Here is a 16,115-nt window from a genome sequence, read left to right as displayed (position 1 = left end):
AGGACCGTGACACCTTTGATGTAGACTGAAGGTTTTATTCCTTTGTCATTTATTTTCATTACACGTCACACTTAGCTCAGTTGTAATAACTTCAGAGGGACCTGATACAAACCAGGCTTCTGCTGCCACAATCATACATTTTCTTTGTTGTTTGAATCCCAGCCTTTGTATTGCAACTTCCATCTATTCTTGATCTGTATCAGCCAGGATATGCTCCGGCAACCCCAATAATCCTAAATTGGTAGATGGAGATCTGTTATGATTTGTTTAGATTTTTCACAAGTGCCGCTGTCGAGGTGATGGATTTGTCAGTTCATGCTGCGTTGTCATTGGTTCATTAGTGAACATGGGTCATAGCAGATGTCACATTTTGAGAATTTTGTTGCAGGCTCTCTCTGACTACAAGTCAAGAGACAGCCTTTAAAGAAGGACCTGTGAACTTCACAGTTCAAAATGATCATTTCTGTTGCAGAGGCTCAACACCAGACAATATAAACTGGGCTTCACGATTCTACACAACTGTGAAAAAGTATTAAACTCATTCATGAAACAGCAGTCCAACTTATTTTGAGCTGAAATGTGAATGATGCAAATAAAGGAGGAATATAGCTTATTAATTATTCATTTAACTCTAGTATCAGATCGGTACTCTGTATCAGCAGATACCCAAAGAGATCCCAAGGTACTGTACTGGAAATTGCAGTAGGATGAATCCTCATGCAGAAAAAGATGAAGCACACAAGGATGGCGACTAGAAGGACAACTCAAAGATAGACAAGTGTTTTTCATAACTGGCAGATTGTAAGGCAATACTTTCTGGCAGCTCGTTAGAGACAAATCAATAAATACTAATAATTATGGTAGAGTATGGGTGTGTATTGAAGAGACAGAGTCACATTAAGCATGTCATTTTTCATTATGTTTATTGTTCTGCTGCGGAGTGACTCATATTCAGTCTGAGAATTGATGTCCTCATTTGTCTGATGCCGCGAGTGACTCTTGGTTGAACTCACTCATTTTGTCTACTCCATTATTCCTTGTCTCAGTGCCAGTTAGGTTCACAACAAGGTTTTGCAGCAGAATGACTTCAATAAATCAGTGACCCGGGTCAATTAGGCATCTCAGGTTGGATGCTGAAAAAAATAAACTAAAAACATCTTTGTTTTTACTCCTGCAGGAATCCGCAGCCAGGCTGACTTGGGCAAGAAATCAGACAGTGTCTGTATTATGATTGGAGAAACTTGCCATCAAACAAAGACCTTTTATTAATCCAGCAAGCACGGACTCATTAGCAGCTAAATGTGCCACTGAGTTCGTCAGCTGGTGGTAAACTGCTGTTTGGTGCTGCGCAGGTAGTGCACACTGGGTTTACCAGAGCTTGTTGCTGGAAAAGGCTGCCTGTTGCCACGGTAAACAAGTTTAATGAGAGAGCTGACACTGAACCAAAACAGCCAAGCGTCAGACATAAAACTAACACTATGAGCCAGACGATAGTAATCGGTGTAAAGTTAAGTCGTTTAAATTACTACAGGTACTACTTATAAAATACCAATTAGCGCAAGTTTAAATGACACTATAATTCAGCTTGTGTTCAGACTGTCTAAACCACTGTAGATGTAAAACCTAATGTGTCAGTTATCGCACCTTCAGTCGCACAGGTACAGTCTGTGTGTCAGCCCTTTCACATTCCCAGGGCATCAAGTAATGTCATTTTGTCAGAGCTGGCAGTGTCACACCTCGGCACAAGATGTCCTTTAGTAGCTGTGAGTGACAAATCGGGTTATGTTATATAGAAGGACCAAGTCTGTCATTCCAACCGTGTCATTTATGAAACTGCCTGGTTTAAAAGTGTTTTTGCATGTTTGTTTCTTTGTTCTCCCCCAAATCACAATCTTTTATTTAACTGAGTGCTTTGACTAAACCTAACAAAGTTTTTAAGCTTAACCAAGTAGTTATCAGAGCTTAAACCCATCAGCAAATGGAAGTTAAAAAAACAAAAACACAAACACAAAGAAACAAACAGAGCATGAACCATGCAACTAATGCCACTGCCTCCCTGCCAGTTATTATCTGTGCAACCAATATTGCAGAGAACGTGAATGTTTCTGACAAAAGCTTCATTTTGTGAAACAACCGCTACAACTTTCATGTCCAGGGGTCTTACTTTCCTATTATATGCCACGTAGGCTTAATATTATTACCACCTGCCTAATATTGTGTTGGTCCCCCTTTTGATGTCGAAACAGTCCTGTCCCATCAAGGCATGGACTCCACTGAAGGTGTGCTGTGGTATCTGCACCAAGATCAAGTCTTGTAAGTTGCAGGCTGTGGGCTCCATGCATCGGACTTGCTTTTCCAGCACATTCCACAGATGCTCGATTGGATTGAGATCTGGGGAATATGGAGGCCAAGTCAAACCTCAAACTCGCTATTGTGCTCCTCAAATCATTCCTGAACCATTTTTGCTTTATGGCAGGTGCATTATCCTGCTGAAATGGGCCACAGGCACCAGAGTTAATACTAACATGAAAAGTGCACACCGTCAGCAATGCTTAGGTAGGTGGTACGTGCAGGACCCAAAGTTTCCTAGTAAAACACTGCACAAAGCATCACACTGCCTGTGTCGGCTGCCTTTTCCCGTAGTGTATCCTGGTTCCCCAGGTAAGTGACAGACACACACCCAGCCATTCCTATAATGTAAAACAAAACGTTATTCATCAGAGCAGGCCACCTTCTCCAGCATGGGCATCCTGACTGATCTGTGGCTATGCAGCCCCATGTGCAGCAAGCTGTGATGCTCTTTGTATTCTGACACATTTTAATTAGAACCAGCTTTCCACTTGGAGACACTCTGACCAAGTCACCTATTCATCACGCTTTGGCACTTATCAAACTCGCTCATATTCTTACGCTTGCCCATTTTTCCTGCTTCTAACGCATAAACTCTGAGGACAAATGCTCCCTAATAAATCCCACCCACTAACAGATGAAGAGATAATCAGTGTTATTCACTTCACCTGTCAGTGGTCATGATGTTATGCCTGATCGGTGTAAGTGCTTAGGAATTATAATTGATGACTCGCTCTCTTTTATAGCATGCATTCAGCAAGTGGTGAAAAAAGTCAAATCGATTTGGTTTCAACTTTCAAACAGAGAGGGAAGAAAGAGTTGCTTTCACTTTCATGTCAGTGCTGGATTATGGTGTTCCTATTTATATGCAACTGTTTTCACAGTGGTTACTGGATACTTTTTATCACGTAGCACAGAGGTTTTACTAGAAACCTTAAAGCTCTTCCCCACCACTCTATGTTGTACGCATTTGTCATTTCATAGACTCACCCAGTGCACATTGGGGGGTTTTAGGCTGATTTTGCATTGCTCCTATCTTACTTACTCACATTCATTAAGTGTGGAAAGTTATTGTTACTGGTCCCAAAACTCATTCCTTCTGTCGGTCCTGAAAGTTTATTGTGAATTTGGAAAAAATGAGCGTTCAGATTTGTAACTGTCTCCTCTTGGAGTCAACACAGACTTAAATTCATTATGATCTCCTCTTTAAGGAGATTTCAGGTAACCCGGAGGCAGTTACTTCAGGCTGAATATTAGTACCCGCCCCCTGTGTTTGTGCCCAAGACAATGACTTAGAGCGGCATTAAAATGAATAATTTTGATTTATTTTTGGATTAATTCTTTTGTGCTTTTTAATGTGTGTATTTGCTTCTGTGATACTAGTCTACTCAACTACTGTATTCCTGTCTGTCTTGGCCAGGACATTCTTGAAAATGAGAGGTTTTTTAATCTAAAGACTTCATCTAAAGGGTTTTATTACCTTGGATAAATAATAAGGGTTAAATGCGAATGAATAAGTAAAAAAATAATGTTTATGATGATGTTTTCAGCTTAGAGTTAAAGGTTTGTTTAAAGGAAGCGTATGGTCAGGGAGATTTTAAACACTGCAGGTGATGATAAATGGAAACACTCTCTTACTTAACAGCACAGACATCCTGACTAACATGGTTGGTTTGCGAAGGAAAAAAGTTACGTGAGAAGCAAAGCATTTACTGTCAGAGTGCAGATATCTTCGGATGAGAGGCTCATTTGCTGCTGTTTATCTTGCTCTCAAATTTCAAATTACCACTTCCTGTATACTCCAAATATTTCCTGCTAGTAACCATATCTGACACGAAATATTAAATTAAGCAAATAAGATAGAGAGCATCTCACTTACACTAAATGGATGCTCTTCTCAGTTGCAGCCCCCTTTTACATCAAGTGTAGATATATTAAAAAGAAGGGTGTAATAGCCTCGCGCCTTTAAAAGATTCATACCAGCAGCCATTAAAAACAAAACATGAAAGGTCCTCATGGTTCATACTGGTGACAGTTCTCCCATTAATATAAACTCTGCATAATGTACCCTTTGATGCATGCGGAGATCTGGGCCTTAGTTGTCGAGGGGAAAAAAGCACAAATATTTACAGATCACAAACTGCTGCCTTCAGGAAAGCCACAGCGTGAGAATAACAGAAGCCACCGGTTTTAGCGGAAACAGTGGTAGCTGTGCGGCCATGCCGAACACCAGCATCCATGAAGCATTTTATTACAGCGGTCATTGTTTGGCTGGGGGTGCAACAGTATTAAGTCGGCTGCTGGTGCACCACTAAACTAGATGCAAGTGGAACCTTTGAAACAGTAGAATAAGAAACAATAATCAGGAGTGAAACAAATTTCTTTATTATATATCCAGTACAATGCAAACGTTTTAGGAACATCCGATGTTTAGATCTTTAACCCTGCCTGAGTCAGAGCCCTCAACTGGGGACCTGACTCAGACAAGCACAGTCTGTACTTACTGGTACTGGCATTTTAAAGAAACCTTTCAGACAAATAAAATATGTACAGGAGAGTTTTACTTTACTACAGGTTATATGCTTTATTCAGCGCTTGTAGAAGCAAAGCCTGAAATCTTAAAGAGCTACATTCAGCAACTAGAAAGTCTAGCTCTGAAACCCATCGCATAACACTCATCATTCATTGATGTCAGCAATATGGAGATTTTCACAAAAGAATTATGATCTCCTGGACACTTAGAGCAACGGCTCTGCAAAAAGTACTTGACTACTGTGGACAAATGTACCTAGAAATAGCGTTGCTTTAAATGTATAATGAGGTCATGCTTTCTGTTTACTCCACTATATCTTATTTTTTCAAGTAAAAAAGAAGGAAAAAACTACGAATTGCCCTTTCAATCCATTAGTCCAGTAAATATGTTTAACTTGTAAGTCCTACATCCAACCATGCAATCTAAAAGTTAAATGACTCTGACAATTAAAGACATCCCCCTTCAAACTACTCTGCTTGGGTACAGTGCCTCCCTACTCCCTACCACTGCCGGCATTCCTGCACCATTTGGAACGTGCCACTGTGACTCCTTTTTACTCCAAATTTAGAAGATGAAGGGTTCAGATACGATGAGCATGACAACTGGAAGAGTTCAAGAAGATGGAATGCAAATTTTAGGAAATATAAGCGTAGCAGGGAGCACCTAAAAGGTACACTGTGTGGAAGTGAAAGCAGTGACTGAGAAACCAATCTGGTAAGTGGGGCGAACACTGAGGGATTGTTGGCATGTCCAATGTTCCCAATGCACTTTGTGTCAACCTTTTGGGAGGAATTCATGTTGTAACACCTGGTGAGTGATGGAAAAAGACAAAATAAAGATGTGGATGCTTATCAATATATGATGAGGATCATCAGCATGTACTAAAAACTAAAACACAGCTCGTTATGCATTGCTATATTTGTAGTTTCTACAAAACTATAGCAACCAAGGCTGTGATTTTACTGACACCGAGTCAAAAGCCTGTCATTTTCTGCTGAAAGTAATTACGCGTGATTTCAGCTGTCAGTTTAACAAAACACACAAATTGGGAACGTAATGACTGAATCTCAGTTGTTTTGCTGACGACCGTGATTAGATTTTTCTCTCCCATAGATACACGTGAAGTGGGTTATGTGGTTGCTATCGCTGCATTTGTGTTTGACAATTTTCACTGTAATTTTGTTAGAGGATGGCATGTAACATTTAGCAGCCATCTGGCACTGTAAGCATGTCATTATTCATTTTCTCTCTTGAAGTTCAATGAACTCTTGCAAAACTGCCAAAACTTACTAAAGACTTTTTTTTCTTCTTCTTTAGCAGGAGCTGTGGTGAAGCAGCCACCTGTTTGATGAATTATTAAAATGTGAAATGAGACAAAACACCAGGACACTTTTGATTTACGACAACAGTTCTTTCACTTTCTTTTCTGTTTTCCTCGCAACGATCCCCCCTGACTATGTGACTCAATAAACTCGTGGCTTTCAATAAGAGACAATCAGGGCCACTAGCAACCCATTCCCAACCCACTGTCTCCATTAGTCTGCAGCGAGCATATTTCATATTTTAATTAACTGAGTCAATGAATGTATTCCTCTTGAGGGCGTCATGTCGAGGGTGTGGTACAGCAGGCACAAATGAGCCCAAAAAAATAAGAGAGGGAGTTTGAGAGAAAAAAAAAAAGATTCTGACACAAAATAGTGGGGTGAGAGAGTGATGGGCTGTCAGGTGGGAGTGTGGTCTTAATCATTGATCCCAAGCAGGCAGCAGAATGAGAACAAAGGCCACTAAAATATTCATTAAAACCTGTTCTGAGCTCGTCGTGCGAGAAAGCAATAGAGAGAGGAGTTGAGAGAGAGGAGAGGGAGGACACTGTTAGGAGTAATGAGAGGAGGTTAGCTTTTTAACATCTCATTACTGGAGTCCACTGGCTCCCGCAGAGACGGGAAGATAGAGACTCTGTCACTGAGCTCTGTAATTTGAACCCAGATCATATCGCACCCCCGAGATGTCACCGTGATAGGATCTCCTTCACACAGACGCGCGTCTCACTCTGTAACCAGAATCACCGCGTGCCCCACCGGCCCTGCTGCCAATGACGATGCCATGACTGGATCTCTCCCACTAGGAAATCAAATTAAAAAAAACTTGTGTATTTGAAATGATAATGCGGAGCTTTTTGTGCAACGAGGGGAAGGGTGTATTTTCCCCTTTCCAAAAAAACATGAGAAGCATTTCAGGGCTGGTGAGCTTGAAAGATGGACCACGCTGGGCAGAGGGAATCAAACAAGCGCTGCGTGTGTGCATTTACAGTATGTGCATACCTGAACACCCAGGTTTGTGTACCAGTTAGTGTTATGTGTGTGTTGTGCTGCTGGCCACCTGCTCACTGTTATTGCTGCTTCCCTTTTATCTCCCCCACTTTTTCTCTATCCTTGACGGGGCCACAGAGCAGCTCCGTTTCTCTCCCCAGCACTCGCATTTCTCCTCCAACAGCAGCCAAAATGTTGACTTGGACGGATGCTTACCGTTTTTTCTTTTTACTTTCAGTGCATGAAAGTGGAAAAGTGGGCAAAAAAAAAAGAAAAAGCAAAGAAGTGTATTGTTAACAGCGAAAAAGAATTCAGGCAGGTAAAAATGGTAGCATATATTTGGAGCGAGGAAAAAACAAACAGACGTATAAAGCCACACCGGTGGTTAAAGAATATTAAATTTTGACTTCTTCTTTCGACTGAATGAGGGAGACAGATGCTTTGTGCCACTCCTGAGCCGTGGGGTAAGGGCCTTTTGAAGAAGTGCCAGTGAACATCACACAGAGGTTCTCATTTTCCCTCCCCTTGCCTCTGCCTCGCGTGCTCGTGTTTACTCAAGGGCAAATATGTGAGGGAATATGTGAACTCATGGGCCGCGCTGCTGTTTCGCTTGCATGTTGTAGATGCTGATGAATAAGTCAATGGCTTCCGAAGGCTGGTCGTTGCATCTTTGCACTTTTGCAGCCTCGAGTGTCTGTTAGAAATACTGTAATTGAATGTTCTGCAGTTTGAAGGGTGTCTTTGACTGCAGGTCGTTTGGGTCGTGTCAGAGAGGTGCACACTACTTGGCTCTTTGTGTCACTCTCTACAATGAGTGGAGGGTGTGGGAGTCAGCTAAAATCCACTGTTTGTGGCTTCAGAGGAGAATGACATTAGAGCAAATAAATCCACTGTACTGGCCTGTGTTTAAAAGGAAGATGGCACCCTACCTCCCCTGCTGTTCCTCCTTGGAGTAACCTTGCAATTTATTTCATGGCTCTCACAAATGACAGATTACACATTCAGATTTTTTTCATCCATCGCTCTGGTCACACTCTGTAAAATGCTGGATTCTACATCCCAGTATTAGGCTTGAAATCTGTTCCCTTCAAAATAAATAAATAACTAGATGTGCATCAGTGTCAGCAAATCTCTTATTAAACTGTGTATTAAGTAGAGAGTAATGTACCAAACATTCAGGTAAGGCTAGCAGGCCTTTTATTTTTAGCCTGAGCTGACTTTCATCGATTAAAATGACAAATATGGCTGGTTTCAGACTATATGAGCTCTAGTTAATTACCATGAAGTCCATTAGGAATGTTGCCTGGTAATGTTCTGTCTGTGTATCTGTGATTGAAAAAGGAAGAAGTAGAAGAAAAACACTGTCTGTAAGTGTCCGTGATGAGTTCCAGCTGAAAGCTGAAGCTCATGGCATCCTATGGTTTACATAAGGCAGAATTTCCTGGGTACACTTTTATTCTTATTCATTCATTCATATTTGTTGTTTCACTTTCACAAAATCGGAAGTATTTAAACATTCAGCTTAAAATGTCCCAATTCTCAGTATGTGCATTTGTCATGGTTTATCATTTGTACATTTAACTGTTCAGCAAAATGGACATAATGTTGACTACATTTTAGTGAACACTTGCAAACTGTAACCTCAGTTTCCTGTTATTAGCTGACAGGATTAGCACCGTGACCATGTCATTGGCTGATATTTGCCTTAAGTAGACCTGCGGTGTATAATTTGCACAGAATTTGATAAGATCCAAGATTTTCTGTCACTAAAATATATCGGAGGTTCTAAGGTGCTACATAAAGTACAGCTTTGCAATGTTAATTACAGGAAGCTCTTTTTGCGCTCATTTGAAAGTTGACCGCCAGCTAGTAATTCTTGCTATGTATCATTAAATTTGACATTCAGTTTCCTTGGTGACAGATACCATTGCAAGCTACGCATGCATTTCCAAAGGCCAACATTCACTGTTACACTTATGTTCATGTTATTGGTTTTGGAACAACTCCCGACACACATCTGTGGATGCAACGCTTTCTTCCTGCAACTTTGATTCATTTTACTTTCAAGCCAATTTGTTCCTTAGATTCAATTTCAGCACACTGACTCCTGGTCAGTTTCAATCCATTTGGTGCTATCTCCAATAATTAGGCCTTGCATTAACCATGCCTCCCTACAGAGTCTTTCCTTCCTCTTCCACCACCTCATCTGAACAGGAAGCACAAGCGCTTTCAAATGAGATCAGAGCTTTTGAGATTTAGATTCTTGATGATATTAACTATTAACCTGGCTCACGCGTCCCTTCCTCTCTACGACTCTAGCGGTCGATCCCTAAGTGGGTGACTGGCCTCCGGGCAGCAGAATCCATGCATGGCCCAAATTAAATTCGTGGGCCGCAGATGACTTTGCTGACCTTCCGGCTTCCTGAGTTTAGTGGAAATGATTGCCACATGCAGCGAGTGATAATTAACCACCCTCAAAGCACTCCACTAATCATTCTGATCTCTGTAGAGATTATGAGAGGGACAGTGCGTTGCTTTTCACCTGTACTGTTGGATATATACATTAGGTCTCACAAAAGAGGCAATGCATTTTATTTGTGTTAAATAATACGCAGCCAGGAGAAACATCCTGTTTTGTCATTTACTTTTTCAGAAAGGGAAATGGCATAAAAACTCAAACAAAATCCTTACTCCACCATGAAATAACCTTTACAGATACGGATTTGATCTTTTCTTCCTAGCAGTAGAGACACATTTGCCTCCAGATTATGTATGAACAGCTTCCCTTTTTGTGACCTGAACCATATTCTACTCCCAGAAAAGCTGAAAGGTTGAGCCACAGCACTAATGCCAACATCAGCGGCGTAGTTTCTTAAAAATGCTTTGGGCACAATGATTATTATCTGTGTGAACGAAGGTGGAATTAAATTTCCCTTTTTCTTATATTGTTTGTTGCTTCTCGAGTTTTGGATTTTCAGTACAGAAGAACATAAGAATTGCAGATAATAATGAAGTCATATTTGTACTGGCAACCCAGGTCAACGTGGAATATAGGGCTTTGGAGTTGAGGTATTGTGGGAGCGCGGCGCCATTTTCCTGGGCCACGAATCAAAACAAACACATTGTGTCGGAAGTACGACTGCATGAAACATGCTTGAAAGCAGCTCAAAAGAAAACGGATGGTATAGAGACTGATTGCGTCCGGAGGCGAAGCGAAAATAAAGTGCAAAAAATAGAGTGCATCGCAAATGTGGACGCGTATGAAATACGCCAGTGGAGTAGAGACCCAGACGACTTACCGCTATCGTCCTAGCGTCCTTTGCAAAAATCTCGTTGTCATATTATGTCTCCATATGTGTAAAGTAGATGCAAACTACTACATTGATAATCCGGTTAGATATTACTTAAAACCCTTTGGTTGGGGTGGGGGTGGTGTTTACCTTCGACTAGTGCTCTCTGTTGTTGTCGTTGCGTTTGCCGTCTGTGAGAATTAGCGAATCTTTACATAGCATGTCTGCAAAGTCACTCAATACGATGTTTGTTCGCAATTTCTATAACCTCCGAGCGCTTCAACAACAAAATTATTAAGCTATAAAGAGTGACATGAACATATATTGAACTTATTGGAATGAAAATGTCTGGAGCACCAACAGATATTTGGAGATGAAAGAGAACTGGATATCAGCTTGTCTCACGGCGGCTATCCAGGCTAGACGCCTTCTTTTGGTAAGGTCCGCTATATGAGCTCCCCAGGTTAGCTAACACAGGTTGGGAAAGAATAAAAAGACAGACCATTCTCAAGCTTATTCCCTTGCCGGTCGTGCGATCGAACATTACAGCCGACCACACAGCAAGTACGAACTGTAGCTGATGTGTGTGCTTTCGCTCCTCTTTCGCTTGAGCTTTGTTCGGCACAGGGAGATGGCGCCTCAACCAAAAATCCTGACCACGCTTCCCTTTCGTGACATCACGCTCCAAAGCGCTATAAAAAGTGTCATAAAGAGCAAACAACACTGACTACATATGCAGATGGGGAGGTTAAATGCTGTTCCCTGATTTATTACTTTGAGGGAAAACAGAATTTTTATACCTAAAGGGGAAACCACATGAACATTTATTTGGTACCTCTTCAGATATGTTAAATTCTGTGTGTATGTTAAGCACAACAATTAAAAATAACAAGAAAAAAGAAACAAAGAAAAAAAAAAGAAAGAAACAACTGTCGCGTCCTTTCAGTTTGGATGTGTCACCACGGCTTTATTTGTCCTTCTGTGCACCATTAAAGTGACTTAACTGTGTCCACTGAGAAAATGAAAATCTGTTGCTTCTGTGGTTTGACACAAACAAACATTGTTATAATTGTTGCATCTTTATTGTAAAGTAACACAAAGTCATCCGCTTGTAAGCTTTATCGCTATGGATTCCTGGGTATGTTCATATTTGCATCAATATACACTGCAAGTCTGCGTCTCTGCTAAAGGGAACATACTTTGGTGACATTCAGACTAAACACTGTACTGCAAACGTAAATCTTGGCGTTCAGTTCTTTAATGAAGTAAAGCCTTTGAGGTGTGAGGGGCGGGGCCTGAGCTTGTCCACTGTGAAACCAATTAAAAAGCAAAACTGAAAAACATCAGTGCTTTATGATTATTTATAAAACTGATATCACTGCAGTAGCTATAGACGTTTGGAGAGAACAAAAAGCTAAAGCAGTAATCTTTATTTATTGCAGTGTTTTGTAGATTGATATAATTTAAAAGAGCATCAGTCTGACCTAGTAAGCAGGTAACTACCAGCAGCAGTGGTAGTTACCTTATTTTCAGCACTCATAAAGTGTGAAGTTAACATCTTAAGCACGCACACCTGACCCTAAATGCGATCTCCTCCCTTTTGCCCCCGTGTCTGGGGGCGTTGGTGCTTAAGAGGTTGAGTGTGGAGTAAAGTAGTTACCAAGTGTTTGTCGCGACCACATAATTATCCAGTTTTCTCCGAATCCTTTGCCCAGCCTGGTGAAGGTCCAGGCAGCAGTGGACGTCCCGTTGAATAAGTAACGTTTATTCACAGACACTCATTTTTCACAGAAAAGTCACAAAGTAAAACTAAAACTAAATAAAAAACAAAAGGAAGTCAGCTAAATGGAGCTGGAGTGGTGAACTGGTCCTGAGCCTTGGAGAACGAAAGGCTTTGTCCCCCCTGTTCTTCAGTCTCGTACGAGGGAAAACGAATAGATTTTGATCTTGAGTGAAGACAGCAAGCAGCAGTGTTTAACAAGCAGTTGATATATATAATCTATGTTCAGCCTTGGATGGGATTTTGTTCTGTTAAGGGTGCCATCATTTTAACTGGGAACCTTAGTGCTGTTCTTAGTCTTTCTCTCAGCTCTCTGTTGTTCTTCTTCTACTCCCGTCAAAGGCTCATTGACTAGGATCTATGAATCTGCTTTGTGTGTCAAACATATAGTCCCGTCATACCTGTACTGAGAAGACTTTTACCAAATATGCATACATACATGCTCCTTAGAATTTTAATCCTCAAATGAATAAAGTTTTAAAAAAGTGAGTAAGGAGGTTGTGCTGAGAACAAGCTAAAAGTCTCTCTCTCTCTCTTTAAATGAAGATAAACATTCACTGTGATATCGGCACTGTGGGAGCTGAAAGTCCTGTGCCAAGTGTTTCCCAGCTGAGGTACAAATGGCAGAACAATGTCCCACACGCTCCATTCCACCAAAGTCTCATGTGCTTACCTGAATGTGGCCTTGAGGATCTGTCCAGAGGTGCTCTCTTTGGTGTGGTTGTTGTATCCGTAGAAAAGGTCTCCAAACACCGTCTGGTTGGCAGGGATATCAAGCACTTCTCCACAGTCTATTCCCTCAGTGCAAGCCTCAGACAGCGGCAGGCACGACCTCCCATCTGGACCGCGTTTGTAGTCTTCGATGCACCTGCAGCAAACAGGGATTAAAGTCATTTACTTGATCCACGGATTTCCTTTTTCTTTTGTTTTCCTTTCAACACTGACTTCAGTTTAATTACTAACTCGATTGTCTGTTTGTTTTAGGGTTTTCTGCTCGGGCATTTTCCTTTTGATTCCTTATATTGTAGTTATTGAGCAAATCAATCTTTAGTGTGCAGACGACAAATGTTTATTATTCTTGAAAATAAAAAAATGTTTACACTGAAAAACTGAACAAAGCTGAAGTAAACAACAACAACAGTAATAATAATCTCACACATCTGTAGACAAAAGTTAACACAGACCTTTAATAACTACCTTTTAATTCTATTAAAAAGTAGATAAGTATATTCAATTAAAAACACATTAACTTTACCCAAAGTTACCAACTTTGATCTATTAAAAAAAATCAGTGGAGGTCTTTTTGATATTTACTTAGATTTAATTCTCCACAAGCTGTGTGCAATCTAACGATCAACAAGTCAATATCTTACTTTACTCATGTCAAAGAAGGTAAATGAAACACATGCAGACAAACACAGGACAACTTGATTGCTGGTAGCTGACACGCCATCCATTACATTTTAGGTAACAGCCATAGTTTCTGCAGCAAACAAAGAATTGTACAGGCACGTGTACTAACTACAGACTACCAGAAAGGTCCAGACTGAAGCTGACAACCAGATGTTGGTTGGTCCTCCCCCTTCGTGTCTTACTTGAGCACCCAGTCTATAAATGCATGCATAATCCTGTCTACAGCCTGACAGGGCTTATATTATATAACTACCCACAAACACTACTGTGATGATGTCAGGCAGATCTTGTCATGTTAAAAAATATGAGCCCTTCTCAAGTTATCTTCCAGGTCAGGTTAGTCTAAACCAACCAGTTTATTCTAACTAAAAATTGGGAAAATATCTGAAAGACACACCTATTGAAGTTAGTAGAGTATGTTATAAATATTTCGTTTATACCCACTGTAAAGCCAAAATGTCATTTTTACCTCGCAGTAGTTTCCACAACTTAATAAATGTAATTTCTTGTGTTTTGGTTTCTGTGCAGTTGCCAAATTTAAAAAAAAAAGTATGATTTCATGTATCAATATTCAGAAAAGTATCTTTTTGCTAACTTCAAAGCATGAACAACTCATGACTTCACAACTCACTAGAATCAGCAAAATCCTTTCTGCTCAACTGACACATAATCCCCCATTTCAAGAAAGGAGCTAGAATCCACACACTGAGAGTCCTCTCAAGGTTCTTTCATATTGATGATGTTTTGACATCTCAGTATGTAATATACTCTGAAATGAATCAAAGGCACACAAAGTGGAGGCAGTGAAATGGAGGGTGGAGTGGGGTGGAAAGCAAAAAGATAATCTGTCAGGGATTTACACTATGAGAAGCTCTCTCCTGGATGCTAAATGTCGCAAAGCTAATGCCAGTCTCCGATGGGAAAAGTGGAGGATTAGCCACATCTGCACTATGGGAAGAGACGACAACAAAATGCTGTTGTTGAGAATTCAATGAAGCAGCAGTCTGTATCACCCGCTTATGTAAATTTGACACAAATTCGTACGCCTGCAACATGATGTTTGCCCTAAAGATGACAGCAGCTTATTGTGTTCAATTAGAAAAGTGTTGTTTATCGGAAAATGTGCCGTTTCTCAGCTGAGATGATCAAAAGTCATTGCTTTTGTTTTAATTATGTCTACTGAGAAAAGTAAGAAACAGATCTTGGCAGCTTTCTGCATTCAAACAGCGCAAAGGCTAAAAGGCCAAATGCTAGTATGACTCGTGAGCTGCAGATATCCAGCATATCTTAGCAGAAGGTTCGTGGCCGTCTCTAGTAACTCTAAATATTATGCTAGTTATTATTAGGCTTCATGTGACAGAATAAAAATGCCAACTTTGTTCAGTTTGCTTTTAACTAGGGCTGCCACAAACTATTATTTTGATAGTCACTAGTCACCGATTATTTTTGCGATTAGTCGACTAATCAGATCAGACGTAAAAGGTATAGATTATTGCACCAGCAGCATCTGCTCTTATATAACTATCATTAGCTTACAGCTTTAAGTGTTTCAGGTCTGTGCTAACTAACAATAAAGACAGGATGATAGTTTATTAAATTTTAATGAAATTTGCAGATTGTTTCGGTGAAGTTTAATAAACTCCTTGCTATCTGAACTATAACAGGACACTGGAGTATATTCTGGAGCATCTCACACTTCTGATAATCAGCTGTCTGCTTGACGTTTATTCAGCTGTGCAAAAACTATAACTTTGATCTCAGCCAAACCGATTTACTCAGGAACAAATAAAATACTGAAAAAAGCCAAACAATAACATTTTAAGTTATCTAAGTGACTCATATCATGTTTAACCTGAGTAACAAAAGAGGGCGGTGGGTTTGAAATGATTTGCTGGGAGTCCGGTGCTCTCACGGCTCTAGTGAGCCTCGCCCCCGGCTAGCTATCGAGCTAGTGACTAACAGACGTCTCCGAAAACGTCGGAGCGCTTTTGAAAATATGTGGTGTCCTGCTAAACTGAGCAGATATTTGAGGTTTACACAGCTACATTCTCACCTGAAAATATGTTAAACGTTTATTTTGTGACCCAGAAAGAATAATAAGAGTAATATTAAAACTAACCAGCTGCCGCCATTGTTGGAAACTGAGCTGGGCCGCGCTATGAATTCTGGGACACAGCTACTTCTTCTTCTTCTGGGTTTAACGGCAGTACATGCAGTGCTGCCATCTTCTGTTTCAGTCCGTTATTACACTCTTAAATCCTGCTACTTATTCCTGCGTCTTTTGGGATCTTACAAAGCTTCAAACGAGGCGTCGACTATTAAATCAGTCGTCGACGATTTTGATAGTCGACGTAATCGTGACTAGTCAACTAATCGTGGCAGCCCTACTTTTAATCTCTGTATATAAAGCTTTGTGGTTTCCATTTGTAGATCATCACTGA

The 16,115-nt window shown here is 40.6% G+C and overlaps 1 protein-coding gene across 8 annotated transcripts in view; it reads right to left on the bottom strand.

Annotated features, from left to right (window-relative positions):
- The window catches only part of astn1 (astrotactin 1), a 494,478-nt gene that overhangs the window by 220,134 nt on the left and 258,229 nt on the right, over positions 1-16,115 (bottom strand). For all 8 annotated transcript variants that reach the window (XM_024806023.2, XM_024806024.2, XM_024806026.2 and 5 more), the window contains one exon: positions 12,935-13,129. In XM_024806023.2, coding sequence (XP_024661791.1) covers positions 12,935-13,129 — 195 coding nt within the window. The remainder of the gene's footprint in view (positions 1-12,934; positions 13,130-16,115) is intronic.

The sequence above is a fragment of the Maylandia zebra genome, linkage group LG18 (genome assembly GCF_041146795.1).
Source record: "Maylandia zebra isolate NMK-2024a linkage group LG18, Mzebra_GT3a, whole genome shotgun sequence".
NCBI lineage: Eukaryota > Metazoa > Chordata > Actinopteri > Cichliformes > Cichlidae > Maylandia > Maylandia zebra.
Note: the sequence above shows the minus strand (reverse complement) of the source record. Positions and strands in the feature narration are given on the sequence as shown.